The 18477-nt window shown below is 37.8% G+C and overlaps 1 protein-coding gene across 22 annotated transcripts in view; it reads left to right on the forward strand.

Annotated features, from left to right (window-relative positions):
- cacna1aa (calcium channel, voltage-dependent, P/Q type, alpha 1A subunit, a) overlaps positions 1-18477 on the forward strand; it is a 118904-nt gene that overhangs the window by 54161 nt on the left and 46266 nt on the right. For all 22 annotated transcript variants that reach the window (XM_056255154.1, XM_056255153.1, XM_056255150.1 and 19 more), the window contains 9 exons: positions 738-1081; positions 1174-1315; positions 2624-2753; positions 2975-3034; positions 4606-4712; positions 14645-14744; positions 17623-17783; positions 17859-17999; positions 18233-18434. In XM_056255154.1, coding sequence (XP_056111129.1) covers positions 738-1081; positions 1174-1315; positions 2624-2753; positions 2975-3034; positions 4606-4712; positions 14645-14744; positions 17623-17783; positions 17859-17999; positions 18233-18434 — 1387 coding nt within the window. The remainder of the gene's footprint in view (positions 1-737; positions 1082-1173; positions 1316-2623; positions 2754-2974; positions 3035-4605; positions 4713-14644; positions 14745-17622; positions 17784-17858; positions 18000-18232; positions 18435-18477) is intronic.

The following is an 18477-nucleotide window of genomic DNA, read 5'->3' on the forward strand; positions in this document are numbered from 1 at the left end:
CTCCGCAATGTATTTTTTTACTGCGTGTGAACATGGTGTGGTGTGAGAGCGGCGTGGCTTGTCGGACATAGCAACAGTAACTGAAGGGGGCGGGTCTTTACAAACAGTCAATTGCACTCTCCTCTCGCATCTTTTCAAGTGCATTGAAAAATACAGTTCTTAAATTACAGGAAGTTACATTTTTTTTAAACTCAGAGGTGTAAAGTCCAGGGGTCAGAAAGTAAAAGTCCTGCCATATGTTCATTCCACCCATGAACTCAGCCAGCTGATTTTACTGGTTCTATCTCCTGGCTGAAAAACTGTGCTAATTAGCAAATCTAGGTGATTGGAACAAAATGCCGAGGAGGACTTTTACTTTCTGGAATTTACACCTCTGAAAAAACTCCAGTAACCACTAGCAAATCATTTTATCATTATGGATTACGACTTATTCGCAAAACTCTATTTTTGCGCTATTTTCCTGCAGCAGTTAACCAATATTCAGATCCGCGGTTTAGATGAGGTCATTTTCGGCATTTTAAAGGGCTGATACAGGTGTTTGGATCACAGTCATGGAATTTTATGTTACATTTAACTACATTCTTAAAAAATAATTACAAATGTCCTTTGACAGTAGAGTACATTTATTATTATTTTATGTATTATTTGATAATTGTTCATTCTTAGCGAATTCCTCCCTGAGGTTCCTAAAGAGCATGTCTTACACTTGTACTAATCTTTCTGTCTTCTTTCATCAGGGATGGTCATGGAAGTGGCCTTACTCTCTCCACGACTCGTCCCATTCAGAAGACTCTGTCCAGGCAGGACAGTCAGTACAGTGAGGACCTGGACAATGCCATGAACAACAAGCTTGCCACCCAGCCACCTAGTAACTCCACCCCACATGATAGTCTGCTCAATCTGGCCAACAGTGCCCACAGTGCCGGCCTGGCACATACTGGCACAGAGAGCAGCCTCATTCTCACCAACCCTTCCTCATCTACTGCTAATGTTGCTAGCACTGGACACCTGGGCATGAAACCTGACTACACTGCCGTGGACATCCCCCCGATGTTCCCCTCCAGTAACGCCATCCTACAGGGTTAGAGAAAGAGCTGAAGAGGATTATTTACCTTTTTCATTTGTTGAATCATCTGTCTTACAGTGTTACTTCCTTTTGTCACATCTCCACAGTCAATAAAAATGCCAACACTGAGCCCCTGCCCAAGAAGGAAGACACAAAGGGTGATGATGATGATGATGATAAGAAAGATGATGGGGATAAGAAACCCATGCCACCCTTCTCCTCAATGTTCATTCTGTCTACCACCAACCCGTGAGTGCAGTCAACTTGGTGAAACTTACCAGTTAACTTCTAGTTGGCACTGTGACTCTGCAGTTAAAGTCAATGGGTCTCATTCATGAAACACGAGCAGAACGAATTTTTGTGTAAATCGTGTGTAAAGTGGTTCTGGCGTAAATTTTCGGATTCATTAAAATGTTCGTATTTTCCAAATGTTAGTTGGTACACAAGAAATCTACACCTGCTCCCAGCCACGCGTAAATAGTGCGCTTAAGACCCCAACGTTTTGCTCATTAATAAGGCTGCATTTTAATTCACCTTAATCGGGTACATATTTGCACAGCATTTTGAAAAAATATTATATATAGTAATTACATACGGTTTTTCTTATTATGAGAGCCAGTAATAGCATCTGCGATGGTGGTCCTTCTCCAGTTTGAATATTATTTTTCCGAAGTAAACTAATTCGTTTTTTGCTCTCAAGCTTAATGTCGAACCATTTTCTTCTCACTTCTGGGAATGTTCGATTAACAGATGAAACTCCATTAACTGCATCTGTAATATGCTGCCAAGCTTCCTTTTTTTTTAGGACCCGATATGCCACTATGTACGCTTGAAAATAAAATGTGGCGTTTTGAATGAACTTCTGATAATAAAACTTCAATTTCTGCATCTGAGAAATTTTTTTTTTCATTCGCATTCATGTCATAATATGATGCCCATATATAGTTGTCAGTCGGATTTAATTGGCGGGATTTATGGTAATTGAGAATGAACGTGCACGCGCATCCCATTTACGACTGATTGGAATTCATTAACACACACACACATTTCACTATCACATCTGACGTTTACGAAGTATTTGTGAATCAGGAGAAGAGTTTTCGGGAAGGTCTCTTTACGCGCAAATCACTCGCATATTTACTCGTATATTTACGAATGTTTCATGAATGAGACACAATATGAATTCAAATTAACACAATACATTAACAATTGTGCACATTAACCCTCCCCTCCAACTACCTGTCTCTAATCTGCTATTTAATGACCACTTTTCAAAGTTCAATCAATTCCAATGGATAAAAACAAATCCTGTCCCCTTTTTCCGTAGTTGAATGTACTGTTTCTTTTTTAAATTCATCCAAATATGGAAGTAAAATGAGTTGCAAACACTGTTTGATATCTTTAAACAAAACTGATAGTCACCTGGTTTCACCTTGTACTGTATTTTTATTTTATTTATTTTATGAAATTAAATAAGCTTTCGATTGAAAACATTCTCAATGTTGATGTAGTTGTTGTTTTTTACTACATGGTCTATTTTATGAACATGTGTTTTAGATTTCGGAGGTTGTGCCACTATATCGTCACGCTCCGATATTTTGAGATGTGTATTCTGTTGGTCATTGCGATGAGCAGTATTGCCCTGGCCGCTGAAGACCCCGTCTGGCCCGAATCTCCCCGCAATAATGTGAGACAGTCCCACATCTCAACATCCTCTATTTATGTCTATGTAGTTCAGTCCACTTTTGTCTACTGGACTAGTAGCCATCTCATCTATCTATCCGTCCATGATTCTAATCATTACCCAATCTATCCATTCATTTCTCCATCCTTTCATCTGTTTATTTATCATTCTTTACATCCATCTTGGCATAATTGTCATAAATTATTTCTCTTTTGTGCTTGCAGGTCCTGCGGTACTTTGACTATGTGTTCACGGGTGTGTTCACCTTTGAGATGCTCATTAAGGTACACATCTGTCCTCCTGTCTGGGCTATGATGTTCTATGTCACTCTTATATACATTATACTTATCTATATTATACTTAAAGGTGCAGTAAACACTGTTAAAATCATCCCAAACAATTGCCTGATCATAACCCTTCCTTTTCCAGTGATATTCCTCTGAGCTTTTCTCTTTTGAGAAAACCAATCTCTCAACCAATCACAGTTCGTTTTGTTCCACTTCATGTTTCGGGGCGTGAAAATATAATGTCATTGTCCCTACAATAACAGACTGATGTGCATCTAATAAATAAAAATAAAAATCCAGCGTTTAGTTGATCCTGGTAAGCGCTCATTGTCACAATTGTAAACACAACGACTTGCTTCTTCCACGAGGGGATTTTGACGTCACGACATTTGTTTCCTGGCGGACCGTCAAAGAATGTAACACGCATGTCTCCCAGACAAAGAATGCAACACACAAGTCTCCCGGACATCCTGTAGAATTCAACCAATCAGATCACTACTTCAAAACTCCTGAAGTGTTTCCAGAAAAGTGTGCCATATGCATTAGACGTTTAGCCAACGGTCCATGGGCGTGATGTTTGAGGCTCAGACTATGTGTTGTGCTGCTCGGTCCGATCCACTTTCAACAGTTTCTCAAAAATGGCACTTACTGCACATCTAATGGTGCGTTTATTGGTCTCCACGTTATCATTACTTGAAGTATTATAGGCTTCAAAATTATTTAAAGTACATAGCTGCATAGGGTACCCATGATTAAACCTGGAAATGTCAAGAAATTTTAAAATAATGATTATATTATGGAAATGTAATAAAAATTTAATTGTTTTAAATTAAATACACATTGAATACATTTTGCTCTCAATTACATCACTCTATAGAATAATCGTTAAATCCTAAATCACGAATATCTGGAAAATCTTGGAGATTCATTAGCCAAATGGTCTGTGAACCCTGAATGTAATGGAATTTGAAATAAACACAAAGTGCCTAAATATACTATACCATTCCAAAGTTTGCAGTCAGTAAGATTTTTTTTAAAATAAATCAATACTTTTATTCAGCCAAGATCCATTGAATTTATCAAAAGTGAAAGTAAACACATTTATAATGTTACAAAAGATCTCTTTTTCAAATGAATGTTGTTCTTAAGTTTCTATTCATCAAATAATTTATCATGGTTTTCTCTAAAATATTAAGCTGTTTTCAAGTCAAAGTTTTCAACATTGATGATGATAATAATAATAATAATAATAATAATAAATCTTTCTTGAGCATCAAATCATAGAATGATTCCTGAAGGATCATATGACAGTGAAAACTGGAGAAATGATGCTGAAAATTCAGCTTTGCCATCTCAGGAATAAAATTACATTTTAAAATACATTAAAATAGAAAACAGTGATTTTAAATGCAATATCCACAACATCACTGTTTGTATTGTATTTTCGATCAAATACATGCAGCCTCGGTGAGCAGAAGAGACTCCTTTCGAAGACATTGAAAAATCGAACCGACGCCAAACATTTGAATGGTCATGCATTTAGTAAACATTTGCTGTCTGTGTTTCAGATGGTGGATTTAGGTCTTGTCCTGCATCAAGGCTCATATTTCCGTGACCTGTGGAACATCCTGGACTTTATAGTGGTTAGTGGTGCCCTGGTGGCGTTCGCCTTCACGTAAGTGTCATCAAAGCTCCAGCGCTCATGCCTCACTCTGCTCTCCTTCCCTGCTTGCTGCCTCTCCTCGTCCTTCCCCGTCTTGCTCCCTACAGGTCTAACGCCTGTGCAGTTGACACGGCTCTCTGCCACCCTGGAGCGCCAGCCTGCTCCCCATACAGCCCAGCTCTTTCCATCTCTCTCCTTCTTTTCTTTCTCACCATTTCTCTGCCTTTCTCTCCTTCCCCAACTCAGTTCTGTGCATTTGGCATATCTTGACCCTCTCTTTCCCTCCCCTTATCCCTCCCCACATTTAGCCCCAGTTCTCCTTTTGGAGATTTCTCACTGCATCTCCCCACACTGCCCCACCATGCACCACATTTGCGCAGTGCCTACCCAGTGGGTGCACTTGGGCCCATTTCCATGAGGGTGATGACCCTGCCTGGGCACCTGTAACCCTTTAGTGCCCAGGACTCTCTGGAGCATCCAGCCACACTCACCTCAGGTATTTCTACTCCCCACCTTTTGTGCCACATACCTTGCTGGAACCAAGCATGAGGAAAACAGACAAGAAGGAAGTGACGAGAGCAAGAGGAAAACATTCAAGGGACCATATGCTAAACTTTTGTATCATTTATAAGTCGATTTACAATTAATTATAATTAGTTAAAACTTTTCAATATTATTTTACATGACCATTTCTTACTCTAAATGGCCTTTCACACCAATGAACGATTACTAACTATAACTATATAGTTTTAATAAGCATTCTAATTCTATGAGAATATTGAAGTTCACACGACAGCTATAACAATAGCACAGTGTAACGATATTGGAACCCCTTTAAGAAAGACATTTTTCCAGGTGATGAATGATAAAAACATTAACGGCCAATAAGAATTCATCTGACTTTATAGACTGCGAGTATTTAAAGCAGCAGGCGACAAAACTTCAGAGCACGCTTATAATAAACAGAAAATGATTGTCCATAGGTTTGGATGCTAATATAATTATAGTTGTAGTTGTTTTTATTGTTATCGTTCTTAGTGTGAACAGACCATAAAGCAGAATTAAACATGCTTGTGTACCTCTTTAAATAAGACATATATGTAAATGACCCCTCTTATGATTGGCTGATCTGTTTACATGTGAAATTAGTTATAATGCTTTTCTTTGGGTTGAGGGTTGTAATTTTTTTGTAGCAGTCCATGCTAAAATGAGCTGCTCAAACTGTTAAGATCAGACTGAAATTATCAGGGATCTTGTTAAACAAACTAGTATAAATAAAGCCAGGAACAAAGAGGGAGGGATTTATGTTTAGCGGTCAGGAATTGTGACAAGAGACAATAGGAATGCTTGTGAATGACTGTTGTATCTGATCTCATTGGAAACATTCAGCCCGGCTACAGGTCTGAGAGAGTTCTTAAAATGAGGGAAAGGTCAGAAAGGTGCATCTGTTACTATGAAACTGGAGAAAAAAAATGCATGTGAATGGCTCTTTTCCAGGCTTAGTAAAGAGCATGTGAGTGGATTCTGGGAATCGACATAATCTGAGATAATCTGAAATGCAAGCATGAATGGAAGAAATATGATGAACCTTGATCAATTGTTGTTTCTTCCTAAAATACCAGAATCTGAACGCTTTGAAATGGTAATATTATATGGTCCTGTGTATGTGTTTGTGTACATCCTCCTCTGTCCCTGAACAACTGATGTTCTTTTCCACAACAAAAGTCCATATGCAGTGCAGTTCTAGACTGACACAGGCCTTTAGGTGGATATACACATGACATGACATGTACCATACCAATAACTTGTGAATGGCTGTGAGGTAGAAGAATTCATATTTATAAAGACCTGTTCACACAAGTCTGACGTGACAAAGTGTAAAAGTGTAAAATATTCGGAAATCATTTTGCACAACAGATGTGTTGTCTGATGCCGAATTTCCAATGCTCATTGAATGTATTTCAATTCAATTCAATTTCAGACTTGTGAAGTAGTTTATTGAGATGCATTGGTTTTTTAAATGTTTTTATGCCACATATTAATACTTGGTTTGGCCAAAATGTTATACACAATTTGAGTTGTAACATTTAAGGATAAAATAAAAATAACATTGTTTGTGAGGACAAATTGAGCTTGCAATCTGCATCTTTCCCAGCATGACTTTCTTAAAGAAATCCCCTTAAGCATCATGGTTCCCTTTCCCTTTGACTACCAATTCCACCCGACCCCACTTCCATTTGCACTCACATCTTTAGCTCCAGCATGACATGAGTGTCTTATTAAGTTATTCATAAAGAGGCATTTGGATGTGCCTGCATTTCCCTTCGAAAAATACTGTACTCCTTCCTATCATCGCTAGATTCTCCCGTTTCTCTTTCTCCCCCTCCCTCTCTCTCTCTCCACACAGCGTAGAGCGCTCGGAACGGCAGGCGCTCTGGGGTGACTGGCGCTCCCTGGCTGAGAGCGTGGGAACAGTTCCCATATCTCTGCTATCTCTCACAGAGTCTGTTTTTAACCTTTTACTCAGTTTCAGGGAGTGACTCGTATGTGTGTGTATACTGTATATCTGTGCATGTTTATTTAGTATTTTGTGTACAGGGTCCAAGATTAACACTTGTAGAGAACGCCAAATGCACACAAAAAGAGGCTTTTGCGAGTATATGAAATGACATGCAACTTTCCTTGACACTGGAAATCAATGCATGGTTGAAATTGCCAAGGATTGAAAAGAACAATGAAGAATTGATCCTGTTTTTTGCTCCTCAACTGGAGCGAATTCAAATATTAATAAACGGAGCAATTCCAATAGGGTCCTCACACCATCGGCGCTCGGGCCCTAATGAAGGGATTATTATATTTTATTTTATTAAATTTGTCTATACATAAACTTCTGAAGTTATAACAATGAAAAATACAAATAAAAAGATATTTTTCAGGTTAAATAAGGGGTGGTCTGTATTTATGAGCTTTAAGTTTTTCTCAATTTACCCACCCAGGCTGGTATAAGTTAATTTTGGACCCTGTTTATATATATTTTTGTATTTGTATTTCAATTGTTTTAAGTGTTTACACTAGATTAGGTGTCCACATATAACCAAACTAAGAGGTCTGCCACTATTTTGTGATTCTCTGTATTCTCTGTCTCATATGGATGTTTTTCCTGCTTCAAAAACCCCATTCTTTCCCTGTGCCTCTGTTTCTGTGTGTGTTATGTGTCTTTGTATGTGTCTTTGGCTCTGTCTGTCTCTGTCTTCCTGTCTCTGATCATCTTTCAACACCTACAGTGGAGGAGGCGGTGGGGAAGGAGAGGGGTAATGTCTCTTTCTTTCTCCCTTTCCCCTCTGTTTGCTCTAATTGCCTGTCCTTCTCATTACACGCCTGTCCTCTTCTTCTATAGACTGATCTGTCTGTCTGATTGTCCGTCCAAATGTCCTCTCACCACGTCCCTCACACATAGAACACATGCCAAGTGCAAGTCTTTAGCCAGCTGCAGTAACTTAATCTTACTGCTAATAAACTCTTGGTACAATCTACAGTATGTGGACACCTAAATGTGTTAACATACGTGTTTGTGTCTATGTGTACGTGTGTGTCTCTTTGTTTCTGGGTCGGACGTTCGAAGACGTTGTCTGAAATGTCTAACAAGTGTGGTGTGACTGATTTACAGCAAGTAAAATAGTCATGGAAACTTGACTCGTTCAATGAAATAAGTGCCTTTTTGATTGTGGAAATGCGACTTTTAAATTTATGTATTTTTATAGATTTATAGAATGTTTTTAAGTGCGAATAAATGTCATTGTGATTATTGTATTATTACTTTTATATTACATTCTATTACTTTTACATGTAGTAATTTAATTCATTTTTATTTAATTTTAATATATTTAACTTTTTATGTTATTTATACTTTTTATATTTAAAGATTTTGTAGTTAGTAGACTCCATCAGATGACTGGACACAGGTGGTCCTTTCATGGAATGACTCACTTACAGACTAATACAACTAGATCTGGACATGATAAAAATCAGCAGATTAGACCGATGCACTTTACTGATGCACAGTACAATTGTCAGGCCCGTGTAAAGCAGTGAAACAAGACAACACAGAATGCATTAGGACCTCTTATGGCTGAACAGGGTCTATGCCCAGAAAGATAATACCATAATGGGATTACAGACAATCAAACTGCTCACCTCCTAGAAGGGCACTGTCCATTTGAGATGTGCATCAACATTTTGATGAATGCTAGGTCCAATTAGGCAGTCTATTTATTGTGGCAAAAGAGAGAGAGAGAGACTGCATAACTATATGCAGAACTGAAAAAATTAGTAAAACAGTGAATCAATTGATCATTTGCTTTTATTAGCAACAGAAATAAAATACACCAATTTTGAAATACCGTAGTTAAATTATATATATGTGTTTGCATTTTTTTTACTCAAATTATTTTTGTAAATATTTTTTATTATTAAAAAGAATTATCAGAATAATTATGCCAAGTTAATATGTTTACATTACGCTGTTCGTGTTTGCCAAGCAACATGGCAATAATATATAATGTATGATCACTGGTTTGTTTTTGCATATTACAATGGCTTTGAATGCAGCTCATTCAATCAGAAGTGAGAGTCGTAACTATTTTATTATATTGGTTTTGACGTTTTTCTCGGTGGACCACTTAGTATACAATATAAAGGTCTCAGCATACATTTCTCATTCCTACTTACTACACACCTTTCAACAGGTGTACGCTAGTTTTACTTTTGGGGTTGATTGGCAAAAGGACACATTGGAATAGGACAGATGCACTGCATGGTCAAATATAGCATGTTTGAGTAAGTTAGTGGCACAGACCGTTCTAACTAAGGGCTCTTTAGTGATGAGATTGATCCAGATCATCTCTTGAGAATGAAAAGAGATGAGTGAGACAACGTCTCTCATGCCATATAGAGAGATGTTTGTTGAGAAGGTCAGTGTTTGTTTATGCCACACAGTTGCACACGTGTACAGTTTTAAGCCTGTTTTGACTAAACTTTATTAGCCTTGTGAACTGCTTAAGCTGACAGACTTGAGCTTGCTGGGAGTCTGATTTTTGTTTTGTTGTTTATTACACAGCAGAATGCTGTGTAATCTTTAAGAAAGAAAATTTCTCCTTTGTTATTTCTAAACAGTTGTTGCCACAGTTGCACATAAAGTAGCAGTTTGTGATAGTTTGTGCATGTAGAGTAAATCTCTTTGAATCACATGCAGACTCCAGTAGAGCTTTGGGTCTCCATTGCCCTGCAGGTGAAGCGCTTATGGTCATATGACTGTGCCATGTGTATGTGACAGTATGAGCTTTAAAGTACCGGTACTTGATCATGAGATCACGATGAACAAGGAGGCATGGCAACTAACTGCGATGAAGTTACATGCAGAATGGCACTGCATGTTTACAACTCTTCTGTTCAAATAGATTTAGATTTGTGTGTGTATGTTAGCTATAGTCTCAGCCTCAGACGGCATGTCGGCAGACCACCCACAGTTTGTTCAACGACTGTCTGATGCGTAATATACACAAAAAATGGCAACTTCAGGCTGAAATCAACAGTTCAAATCTGGTTGGCTTGATTTATGGTACTTTCAGGAGGCATTCCGCACAGGATTATTATCAGTTCACTGGGAAAGAAACGGTTTAAATGGTACCAAGTTAAGCACTTTTAAGGAAGAACTAATGAGTAGATTTGCAAAAGTTTAGCAGGTTAGTGCTATTAAATCTTCTGTTTGAGATTTGTTTGACTTTGAACCAGAAGCACATTTTCTGCTTTGTTTTCTCGATTTTGTCTATGAATACCTAGTACTACAAGCATTTTCCTTGGATTTTTTGCTCCATGAGAAAATGTGAATTCATTTTTTTTTTTAGTGAAAGACTATTACGGTATAAAGTGCAACAGTATCTTTCCCATTCATTTTTTTTCATAGGAATAAAAAAAAAAAAGTCATGAGCCAAACCAACCAGCTACAAGGTGAATCACAAGAAGAACTTTGATTTGAAGCAAAAAAAAAAAAATTGAAATTATAAAAAAAAAAGAAAGATACGAGACCGTGTACTTAAAGGCTACTATTCCATAAAGTGTTTACGAATGATATAATCAAATTGGAAACGACAGATAAATATAAAGCTAGTGATTTAAAGATGTTTATTGTGTATATAGAAACAATGCGTATAGTTAATATTTAAGTAGTTTGAGAGAGTATGAAAGTGCTTCATGGGAGTAGGTGGCCACTAAAAGTTTATAAGTTATTGTTTAAAATCAATTCCCCTTGGAAAAAAATCAATTGAGTTTTTACATCTGGAACCTGACTGCTGCACAGCATTGTGGTAAAAATTATTTAAAATAACCCCACCCCTGAACATAACGTAAAACCAAAACAGACTGTGGTTGGTCGGCTTACATGTCAGTCATGCAGTCACTTCCTGCCTAAGTGGGCGGTTCTTGGCCAGAATAAGCTGCCAAGAGGACCAGACGTTTTGCCGCAAGTCAAAAGTCTGGCTATATAAGACTAAATGTCCTGCTGGTGTTGCATATAGTTAAGAGTTTTGTAAGTAACATAAATGGTAAGTGAACACACATGTATGGGTGTGTGGATTTGCACTAGTATAATAATTCACAAGCTTGCATCCTTATTTCTTTCTTTTTACTGTATGTGTCTCATATTAATGTATTTCTTCCTTCAAACTCCCTTTCTCCCCTGTGTCTTTGTGCGTATGTGTGTGTGAATGTGTGTCTGATTCCTTTCTCATCTCTTCAACTGCTCACACCTACAGCGGAGGCAGCGGGTAATGTCTCTCTCTCTCTCTCTCTCTCTCTCTCTCTCTCTCTCTCTCTCTCTCTCTCTCTCTCTCTCTCTCTCTCTTCCTCCTTTTGCTCTTAATGCTTGTCCTGGAAATTACATAGCTTTCCTCTCTTTCTTTTTTGGATTTGTCTCTATGTCTGTCTGAAAGTCACCCATCTCCTTCTATCGCTCTGTCACCGTTCCTGTGTTAACCACCCGTGGGTGATCATTCAGTCCACACAGTCCTGATAAGGGGGTTTGAGAGGTCCCTCACCTCTACACCCGTCACTCTAACAGCAGTTCTCTGATGGACGCTTGTTTATGCTTGACAGTGTGTAACCACATCTGCTGAGAGAGCAGGATTCGGCACGGCACTGGAAATCAAGAGCACTGCCCTCTATACTTGACACTGAGACAGAAGAAGAAGAGAGGAAAGGGAAGACAATAAAGATGCAAAATATGAAGAGTTTGGTTCCAAAACGCAATAAATCCATTTAGATTAATTTGAGTAAAAATGTGTTTTCTTTACCAAGAAAGTGGAAAGATGAAAACCACTATTTTCTGTTTCAAACGTTCACATAGCATTTGTAGGTCATAATAAAAAAAATAAAAAAAATCCAGGTTTTGATTTTCAAAGATTTATAATAAAAACGGATTATTTTTTTCCCCAAAATGCAATAAATCCATAAAAAAAAAAAAAAAAAAAATGCAATTAATCCATTGAATCAATATAAAAGTTTTTTTTTTCATATTGAAACTGTTGAAAATACACAACAACGTAAGTTTATTAGTATAATATTTTTATTAAGAACTGTAAAGAAGATTGAAAACATTTTTCCTCCTCCAGAGTGCCTCATCTTCTTAATCTCCTCACGTAAATGATTCGATTTCGATGCCTTACGTTTCTCACCCACCGCAGAAACAACCACAGGTTCATCAATGCCTCAAAATTATTCATTTTTTTGTTTGTTTGTTGATCGAAAAGTACAAAATCGATAAGAAAACTAGGAAGCCGGGTGTATTTAAGGCGCTGCCGTTACTGTTTACATTGCGTGGAATGGTGCGTTGTGATTGGTTGAGAGCGGATATATCGCATTCTGCAGAGAAGGGAGACTGGCGTTTGTCGCGGTTTGGAAAGAAAGGGAGAAAACATGACAGAATAACACGGCGGATATCGCATTTTACTTAAAATTAAACATTGACTTTTCAATACCAACCAGATACAATACTGATTTTTGCAGTAACTAATTTTTTTTCAAAATGGCGTTTATCGCGTTTTGGAACCAAACTCTTCATATATAGAGAAAACATACACATTTTATACAGTGAGGTCCAAAAGTGTTAGAGCAAATTTAAAATCTGGGATTTGTTCATTTAAACTTGGAAATAAACAAAGTTAGAGGATTTAGACACAAAAACAATTGGTTTCACCAACCACTCAAAACCAAAATAAATAGTGTTCCAACCAATCACCGACAGGGGTTCGTTGATAGATGCTGGCTTCTTCTTCAGCTCCGACTTCGCGTGCAGCCGTGCACGAGCACAAAACCTCACAACACCCACTCCCTGTCGGTGATTGGTTGGAACACTATTTATTTTGGTTTTGAGTGGTTGGTGAAACCAATTGTTTTTGTGTGCAGATCTCAGAGCCTAGGCTGCCTTCAGAGACGCGTTTTTTGACTGTCTGCTTATGGGGCGGACCGCTTGCAGAGCGTTAGGAAAGATTAGATGAATGTGATCATTTATGTTTTGGCCTGAAATCGCTAATACAACCTTTAATGCATTAGATGATTTGATATCATAAACAAGGTTGTTTACACCGTGCTGTCTATTTGGTATACTATTTGGTGCGTTCATCTTTTTAATTATTTTTTAACACAAACGTATCATAAACTAACAATTAACTATTATTTTACAGAATTTACTAAACTATGTTCATGTGCTTATATATAGTACTACTGTTCAATAGTTTTTTGATTAAAAAAAAATACTATTATTCAGAAAGGATCCTTTAAATTTATCAAAAGTGACAGTAAAGACCTTTACATTGTAAAAAAAATACATTATATGTATTCATAATCGTTTTTTTTTTTTTTTTTTTTTTTTACTTTCTATTCATCAAAAAATCCTGAAAAAAAAACGTTCCACGGGTTCCACAAAAATTTTAAGCAGCACATATTAGAATGATTTCTGAAAGATCATTTGACACTGAAGTTGTATTATATTAATTTTGAAAAAAAGTTTCACTTTTGGACCCCATTGTATGTGATGAAAGTTATCAAAAGCATTTCTGTGATATAAATTAGTTTACAACCACACATTTCCATAGTTTAGTCTTCAGTGTACAACTTTTGTATTTAGCTTGCTGGTCACTAGCCGCACATCTGCGATCCAACAGCTGTACACACATGTGCTCGGGTACCACAATAGCGACGTGCAAACTGTGATAATATAAACCAGAAAGTCTTCAGATCAACTATCTTCAGGGTGACACGATTCTTCACACTACAGAGCCAGGGCTGATATAACGGCACTGTAGAAGCTGGAGGGACTGGATGTGTGTTTCCAGGTCCTTTTATATGTTTATTTTTTGTGTTTGCCAATGGACAACCCCAAAAACAAGAAAGAAAGAGGTTTGGCTGGGCATTCCACAGTGGTGATGCCTGAGTCTGCTCCGTATGTTTCATGCTGTCATCATGGCAATGTAATGAAACCAGCCATTGTTCCTTGGGAAAAAGAGGTACAGTGGTGGTTCCATCATGGGCTAAGACGGGATATTACATCCACTGAGCGAGTATCCAGTACAGCATGAGCAACATCAGCGAGCGTGTCTGAGAGTGCGTGTTGACAGATTGACTGAGTGCATGTGTTTTAGTATTTGTCTTTCCTAAGTACTGTGAAATGGGCTTGATTGTCTGGCTACAACAGGCTACATTCTCAGTGAGGAGACACAGACGAGATTCCTGATTGGCTGAAAGTAAATGTGTGGATGTAGCAGGCATGTTTCATTGTTTTAACAGCCTGAGCTACTAACTCACCCCTAAATTGTGTGTGCAAGACCAATTACCCATGTAGCCTAACTGCCATTTCACTTTCTAACTGTGTGTGTGTTTGTGTTAATTTGCAGAGGAAGCAGCAAAGGGAAAGACATCAGTACTATCAAGTCCCTGCGTGTGCTCCGAGTTCTGCGGCCTCTGAAAACCATCAAGCGTCTGCCCAAGCTGAAGGTACCTCTGTGTTTGGCTGTTTTTCCCTGTGTTGTGTGTGTGTATGTGTGTGTATGTATGTATATATATGTATTGTGTATATATATATATATATATGTGTGTGTGTGAGGGATAATGTATAGCTCCGCTTCGCGTCGGGCTCCTAGTCAGCCTGTCGGGGTGGTATTCGCTATAACAACCGCCTCGCTATACATTATCCCGCTTATTACATGGCTACCTACCAAATAAATCAATAATTTGGCTCAATAGACTCATTAGATTTTTTATCTATTGGTATTTGCTCCAGCAAAAAAATAGGCCCACAACATATAAGATACTTTTTATTCCTGTTTGCACCAAACACATCTGGTGGGTTTGCTGCCAAAAAGCCCTCTTTTTGTTTCATCTGACCACAGAATCCGATCCCTTTTGAAGTTCCTGTCATGTCTGACAACTAAATATGCTGGAGTTTATTTTTTGGAGGAGTGAGGATGATATATCTTGAAACCCTCCCAAACAACATGTGGTGATGTAGAGGTTGTTTGATATATTTTTTTGATATATTTTTTCTGACCCCCAAGACTCAACTAATCTCTGCAATTCTCCATCTATGATCCTTGAAGAGTCTTTGGCCACTCAAACTTTCCATTAAGACAATATAGACACACGTCCTCTTCCTGGCAGATTCGTAACATCTCTAGTTGATTGGAACTTCTTAATTATTGCCCTGATGGTCAAATTGGGGATTTTCAATTCTTTAGCTATTTTCTTACAGCCACTTTCTATTTTGTGGTGCTCAACAATCTTTTGATGCACATCAGAACTATATTCTTTGGTTTTACTCATTGTGATGGATGATTAAGGGAATATGGCCTTTGTGTTTCCTCAAAGTTAAACTCATGTGAAACAAGAATTCATAGCTAGACAATTTCATGTTCCTAGTCACCCTGGTGTGCTAAAAAAAATGTAAATATTAATGGGAATATACTTCAGAGATAGCCTGGATGCCAGCCGAACTTAGCCCCGCCCACAACATTTGACATAATAAAACATTCTAAGGGTGCCAATAATTGTAAAAAAAAAAAAAAAAATTACTTCAATGACAGGTTAGATTTTTGGATTTTTTTTTAATGAAAGATCAAAAGGATAATTTATTTTTTAAAGGATTTAAAAAAAGGATTTATTTTTTACCGCCATTTTTTATCATATTTACCAGAGGTGCCATTAATTCTGACCACAACTGTATATTGTGTATGTATGCATTTATGTATTTATGTGTATATATACACACTGGAAAAAAAAAACTATAAGTAAAATCTACTTAACTTAAAAATAAGTGATTTTAACTTGGCCAGAGTAATTTCTACTTAGTTGAAGTTTACTTTGCAATACTCCGTTTCAAGTACATTTTACTCAAACAATAATATAACACTGAATTAAGCCATGATTTTAAAGTGTATACTTTACTTAGAACATATGAGTAAATAATACAGTAGATATTGTGCAGACTATAATAGAAGTAATGTAATACCCACCAAACACAGAGACCTCAATACTTGGTACACAATAACGGTAACATTAATTTAATCATTGTTGAGTATGCATGTGTACTTTTGAGTACAAATTAACTCCAGGTGTCACAAAACAGAAAGTTTCCTAACCTAACAACAAAAGCAGTGATAAAACAGTGTAAATACAACTGTGAAACATTGAAAAATACAACCTTATTAATTATTCATGCACCAGTGCATGAGGGAAACACCAGTTCTGGAAAGTTGAGTAGGTTTTACTTAGTTATATAATGTTGACATATACGCTTTAATTTCTACAAGCTTAAAGGTGGGGTAAGGGATATTTGAAAAATGCTGTTTGGAAGTTAGACCGACACACGAACAAACAACAACAAACATGTGTAGCCAATCAGCATTATGGTGCATATGAGGAGAGAGAACGACCAAGAGGGAGATTTGAAGAAAGACTGCAGTAAAGCTCAGAAGAAATCACTGTAAAATAAAGGGTTATTACTGGGCAAGAGCTTTAGAGACTTTAGAAAGCTATTAGAAATTTGAAATATTAGAAAGGCTCCTCACGTCAGTAACACTGGGTTTGAGTGTCACTGGGTTTGAGTGTCATTGTTTGTCTAAAGCTGTTGGCAACTAACAACGAACTCTTGTTTGTAATTACTATTGTGTACTGTACGTACATTTTTTGTGCTTCCTTGTCATTTGTTCATCATCTGCGCTTTATTTTTCGTGAAGCATTATTTTGTTGCGCTTATGCTATGATACACAGACATCCACTCTTGGATTGCGTGCGTAACGGAGGCCAGCTAGTGAGAGTCGCGCTGACGACAGCTAGATACTGCGGTGTTTAGCGTCATTGTTAGTGCACTCGCCTCGCATGGTGGCGATCAGGGTTCGAAACTGACTCGGAGCAGGGCGGTTAGGATTGGAGGGTGAGTTTTGGAGGCGGAGCAATGAAGAGAGGGATGTGTTTGTTTGGGTTGATTTCAAATATCAACAATGTCCAACAGCGTTTTGTAAAAATCGCTTACCCCATCTTTGAATTGAGTACTAATGTTGCTGTATTTTAGAAATGTTCAGGTTACTGTAATTCTGCTTCTGGTTTTATGGTCATGTATTACCTTTATTGTATTGTATTTGTACATTTTGATTCTGTTTTGTCATATCTTATAAGAGTTATGCTATTAGGTTATATTTTTATATGCTTAATTATTATTATTATTATTATTTCAGTTGACTGTAATTCTGTTTTTGATTTTATGGATATTTATTAGCTTTGCTAATGCTGTGTTGGTTTGTGTTTTGTTTCACGGAAGGCTGAGTTTGTGTTCTGCTTACAATTTGCTTTGTCTCTTCTCTGTTTTGTCTATTTTCAGGCTGTCTTTGACTGTGTGGTGAACTCTCTGAAGAATGTGTTGAACATCCTCATTGTCTACATGCTGTTCATGTTCATCTTTGCTGTGGTGGCTGTGCAGCTCTTTAAGGGCCGTTTCTTCTACTGTACTGATGAATCCAAGGAGTTTGAGCGAGATTGCAGGTGAGAGAAAACACACACAAACACACTGACGAACAGACACATTGTTGTGTTATTCTAAAAGCATTTTGTTGTTAGGGGCGAGTATCTTGTCTATGAAAGAGATAACGAAGTGCGGGCGCAGAAGCGGGAATGGAAGAAATACGATTTCCACTACGACAACGTGCTCTGGGCCCTTCTCACCCTCTTCACGGTATCTACGGGAGAGGGGTGGCCGCAGTATGTACACATCTCAGTTCCTAACCTAATTTCCAGTGTATGCACCCAAAGTCTGAATCCATTAGTGAAATTGCCTCTGTTTTGTAATGCAAATATTTGCATCACAAATACAATCAGAGTGAATCTGTAAGTTTTACATGGCATATCTAAGGACTCGTTACGATTACCTACAAGATTTCACAGTATCACATTGCAGCAAATTACCCAATGCCTCCTATTTTGCCACTCTCCAGGGTGCTGAAACATTCAGTGGATGCGACCTACGAGAATCAGGGCCCGAGCCCAGGTTACCGGATGGAAATGTCCATCTTTTACGTGGTGTACTTTGTGGTCTTCCCCTTCTTCTTCGTCAACATCTTCGTGGCTCTCATCATCATCACTTTCCAGGAGCAAGGAGACAAAATGATGGAGGACTACAGCCTGGAAAAGAATGAGGTGAAGGACGTATCAGATGGAAGGTTTTAAAAGCTAAAAAATC

Source organism: Rhinichthys klamathensis, unplaced genomic scaffold (genome assembly GCF_029890125.1).
Source record: "Rhinichthys klamathensis goyatoka isolate OS25496 unplaced genomic scaffold, OSU_Roscu_1.1 h1tg000119l_1, whole genome shotgun sequence".
NCBI classification, from domain to species: domain Eukaryota; kingdom Metazoa; phylum Chordata; class Actinopteri; order Cypriniformes; family Leuciscidae; genus Rhinichthys; species Rhinichthys klamathensis.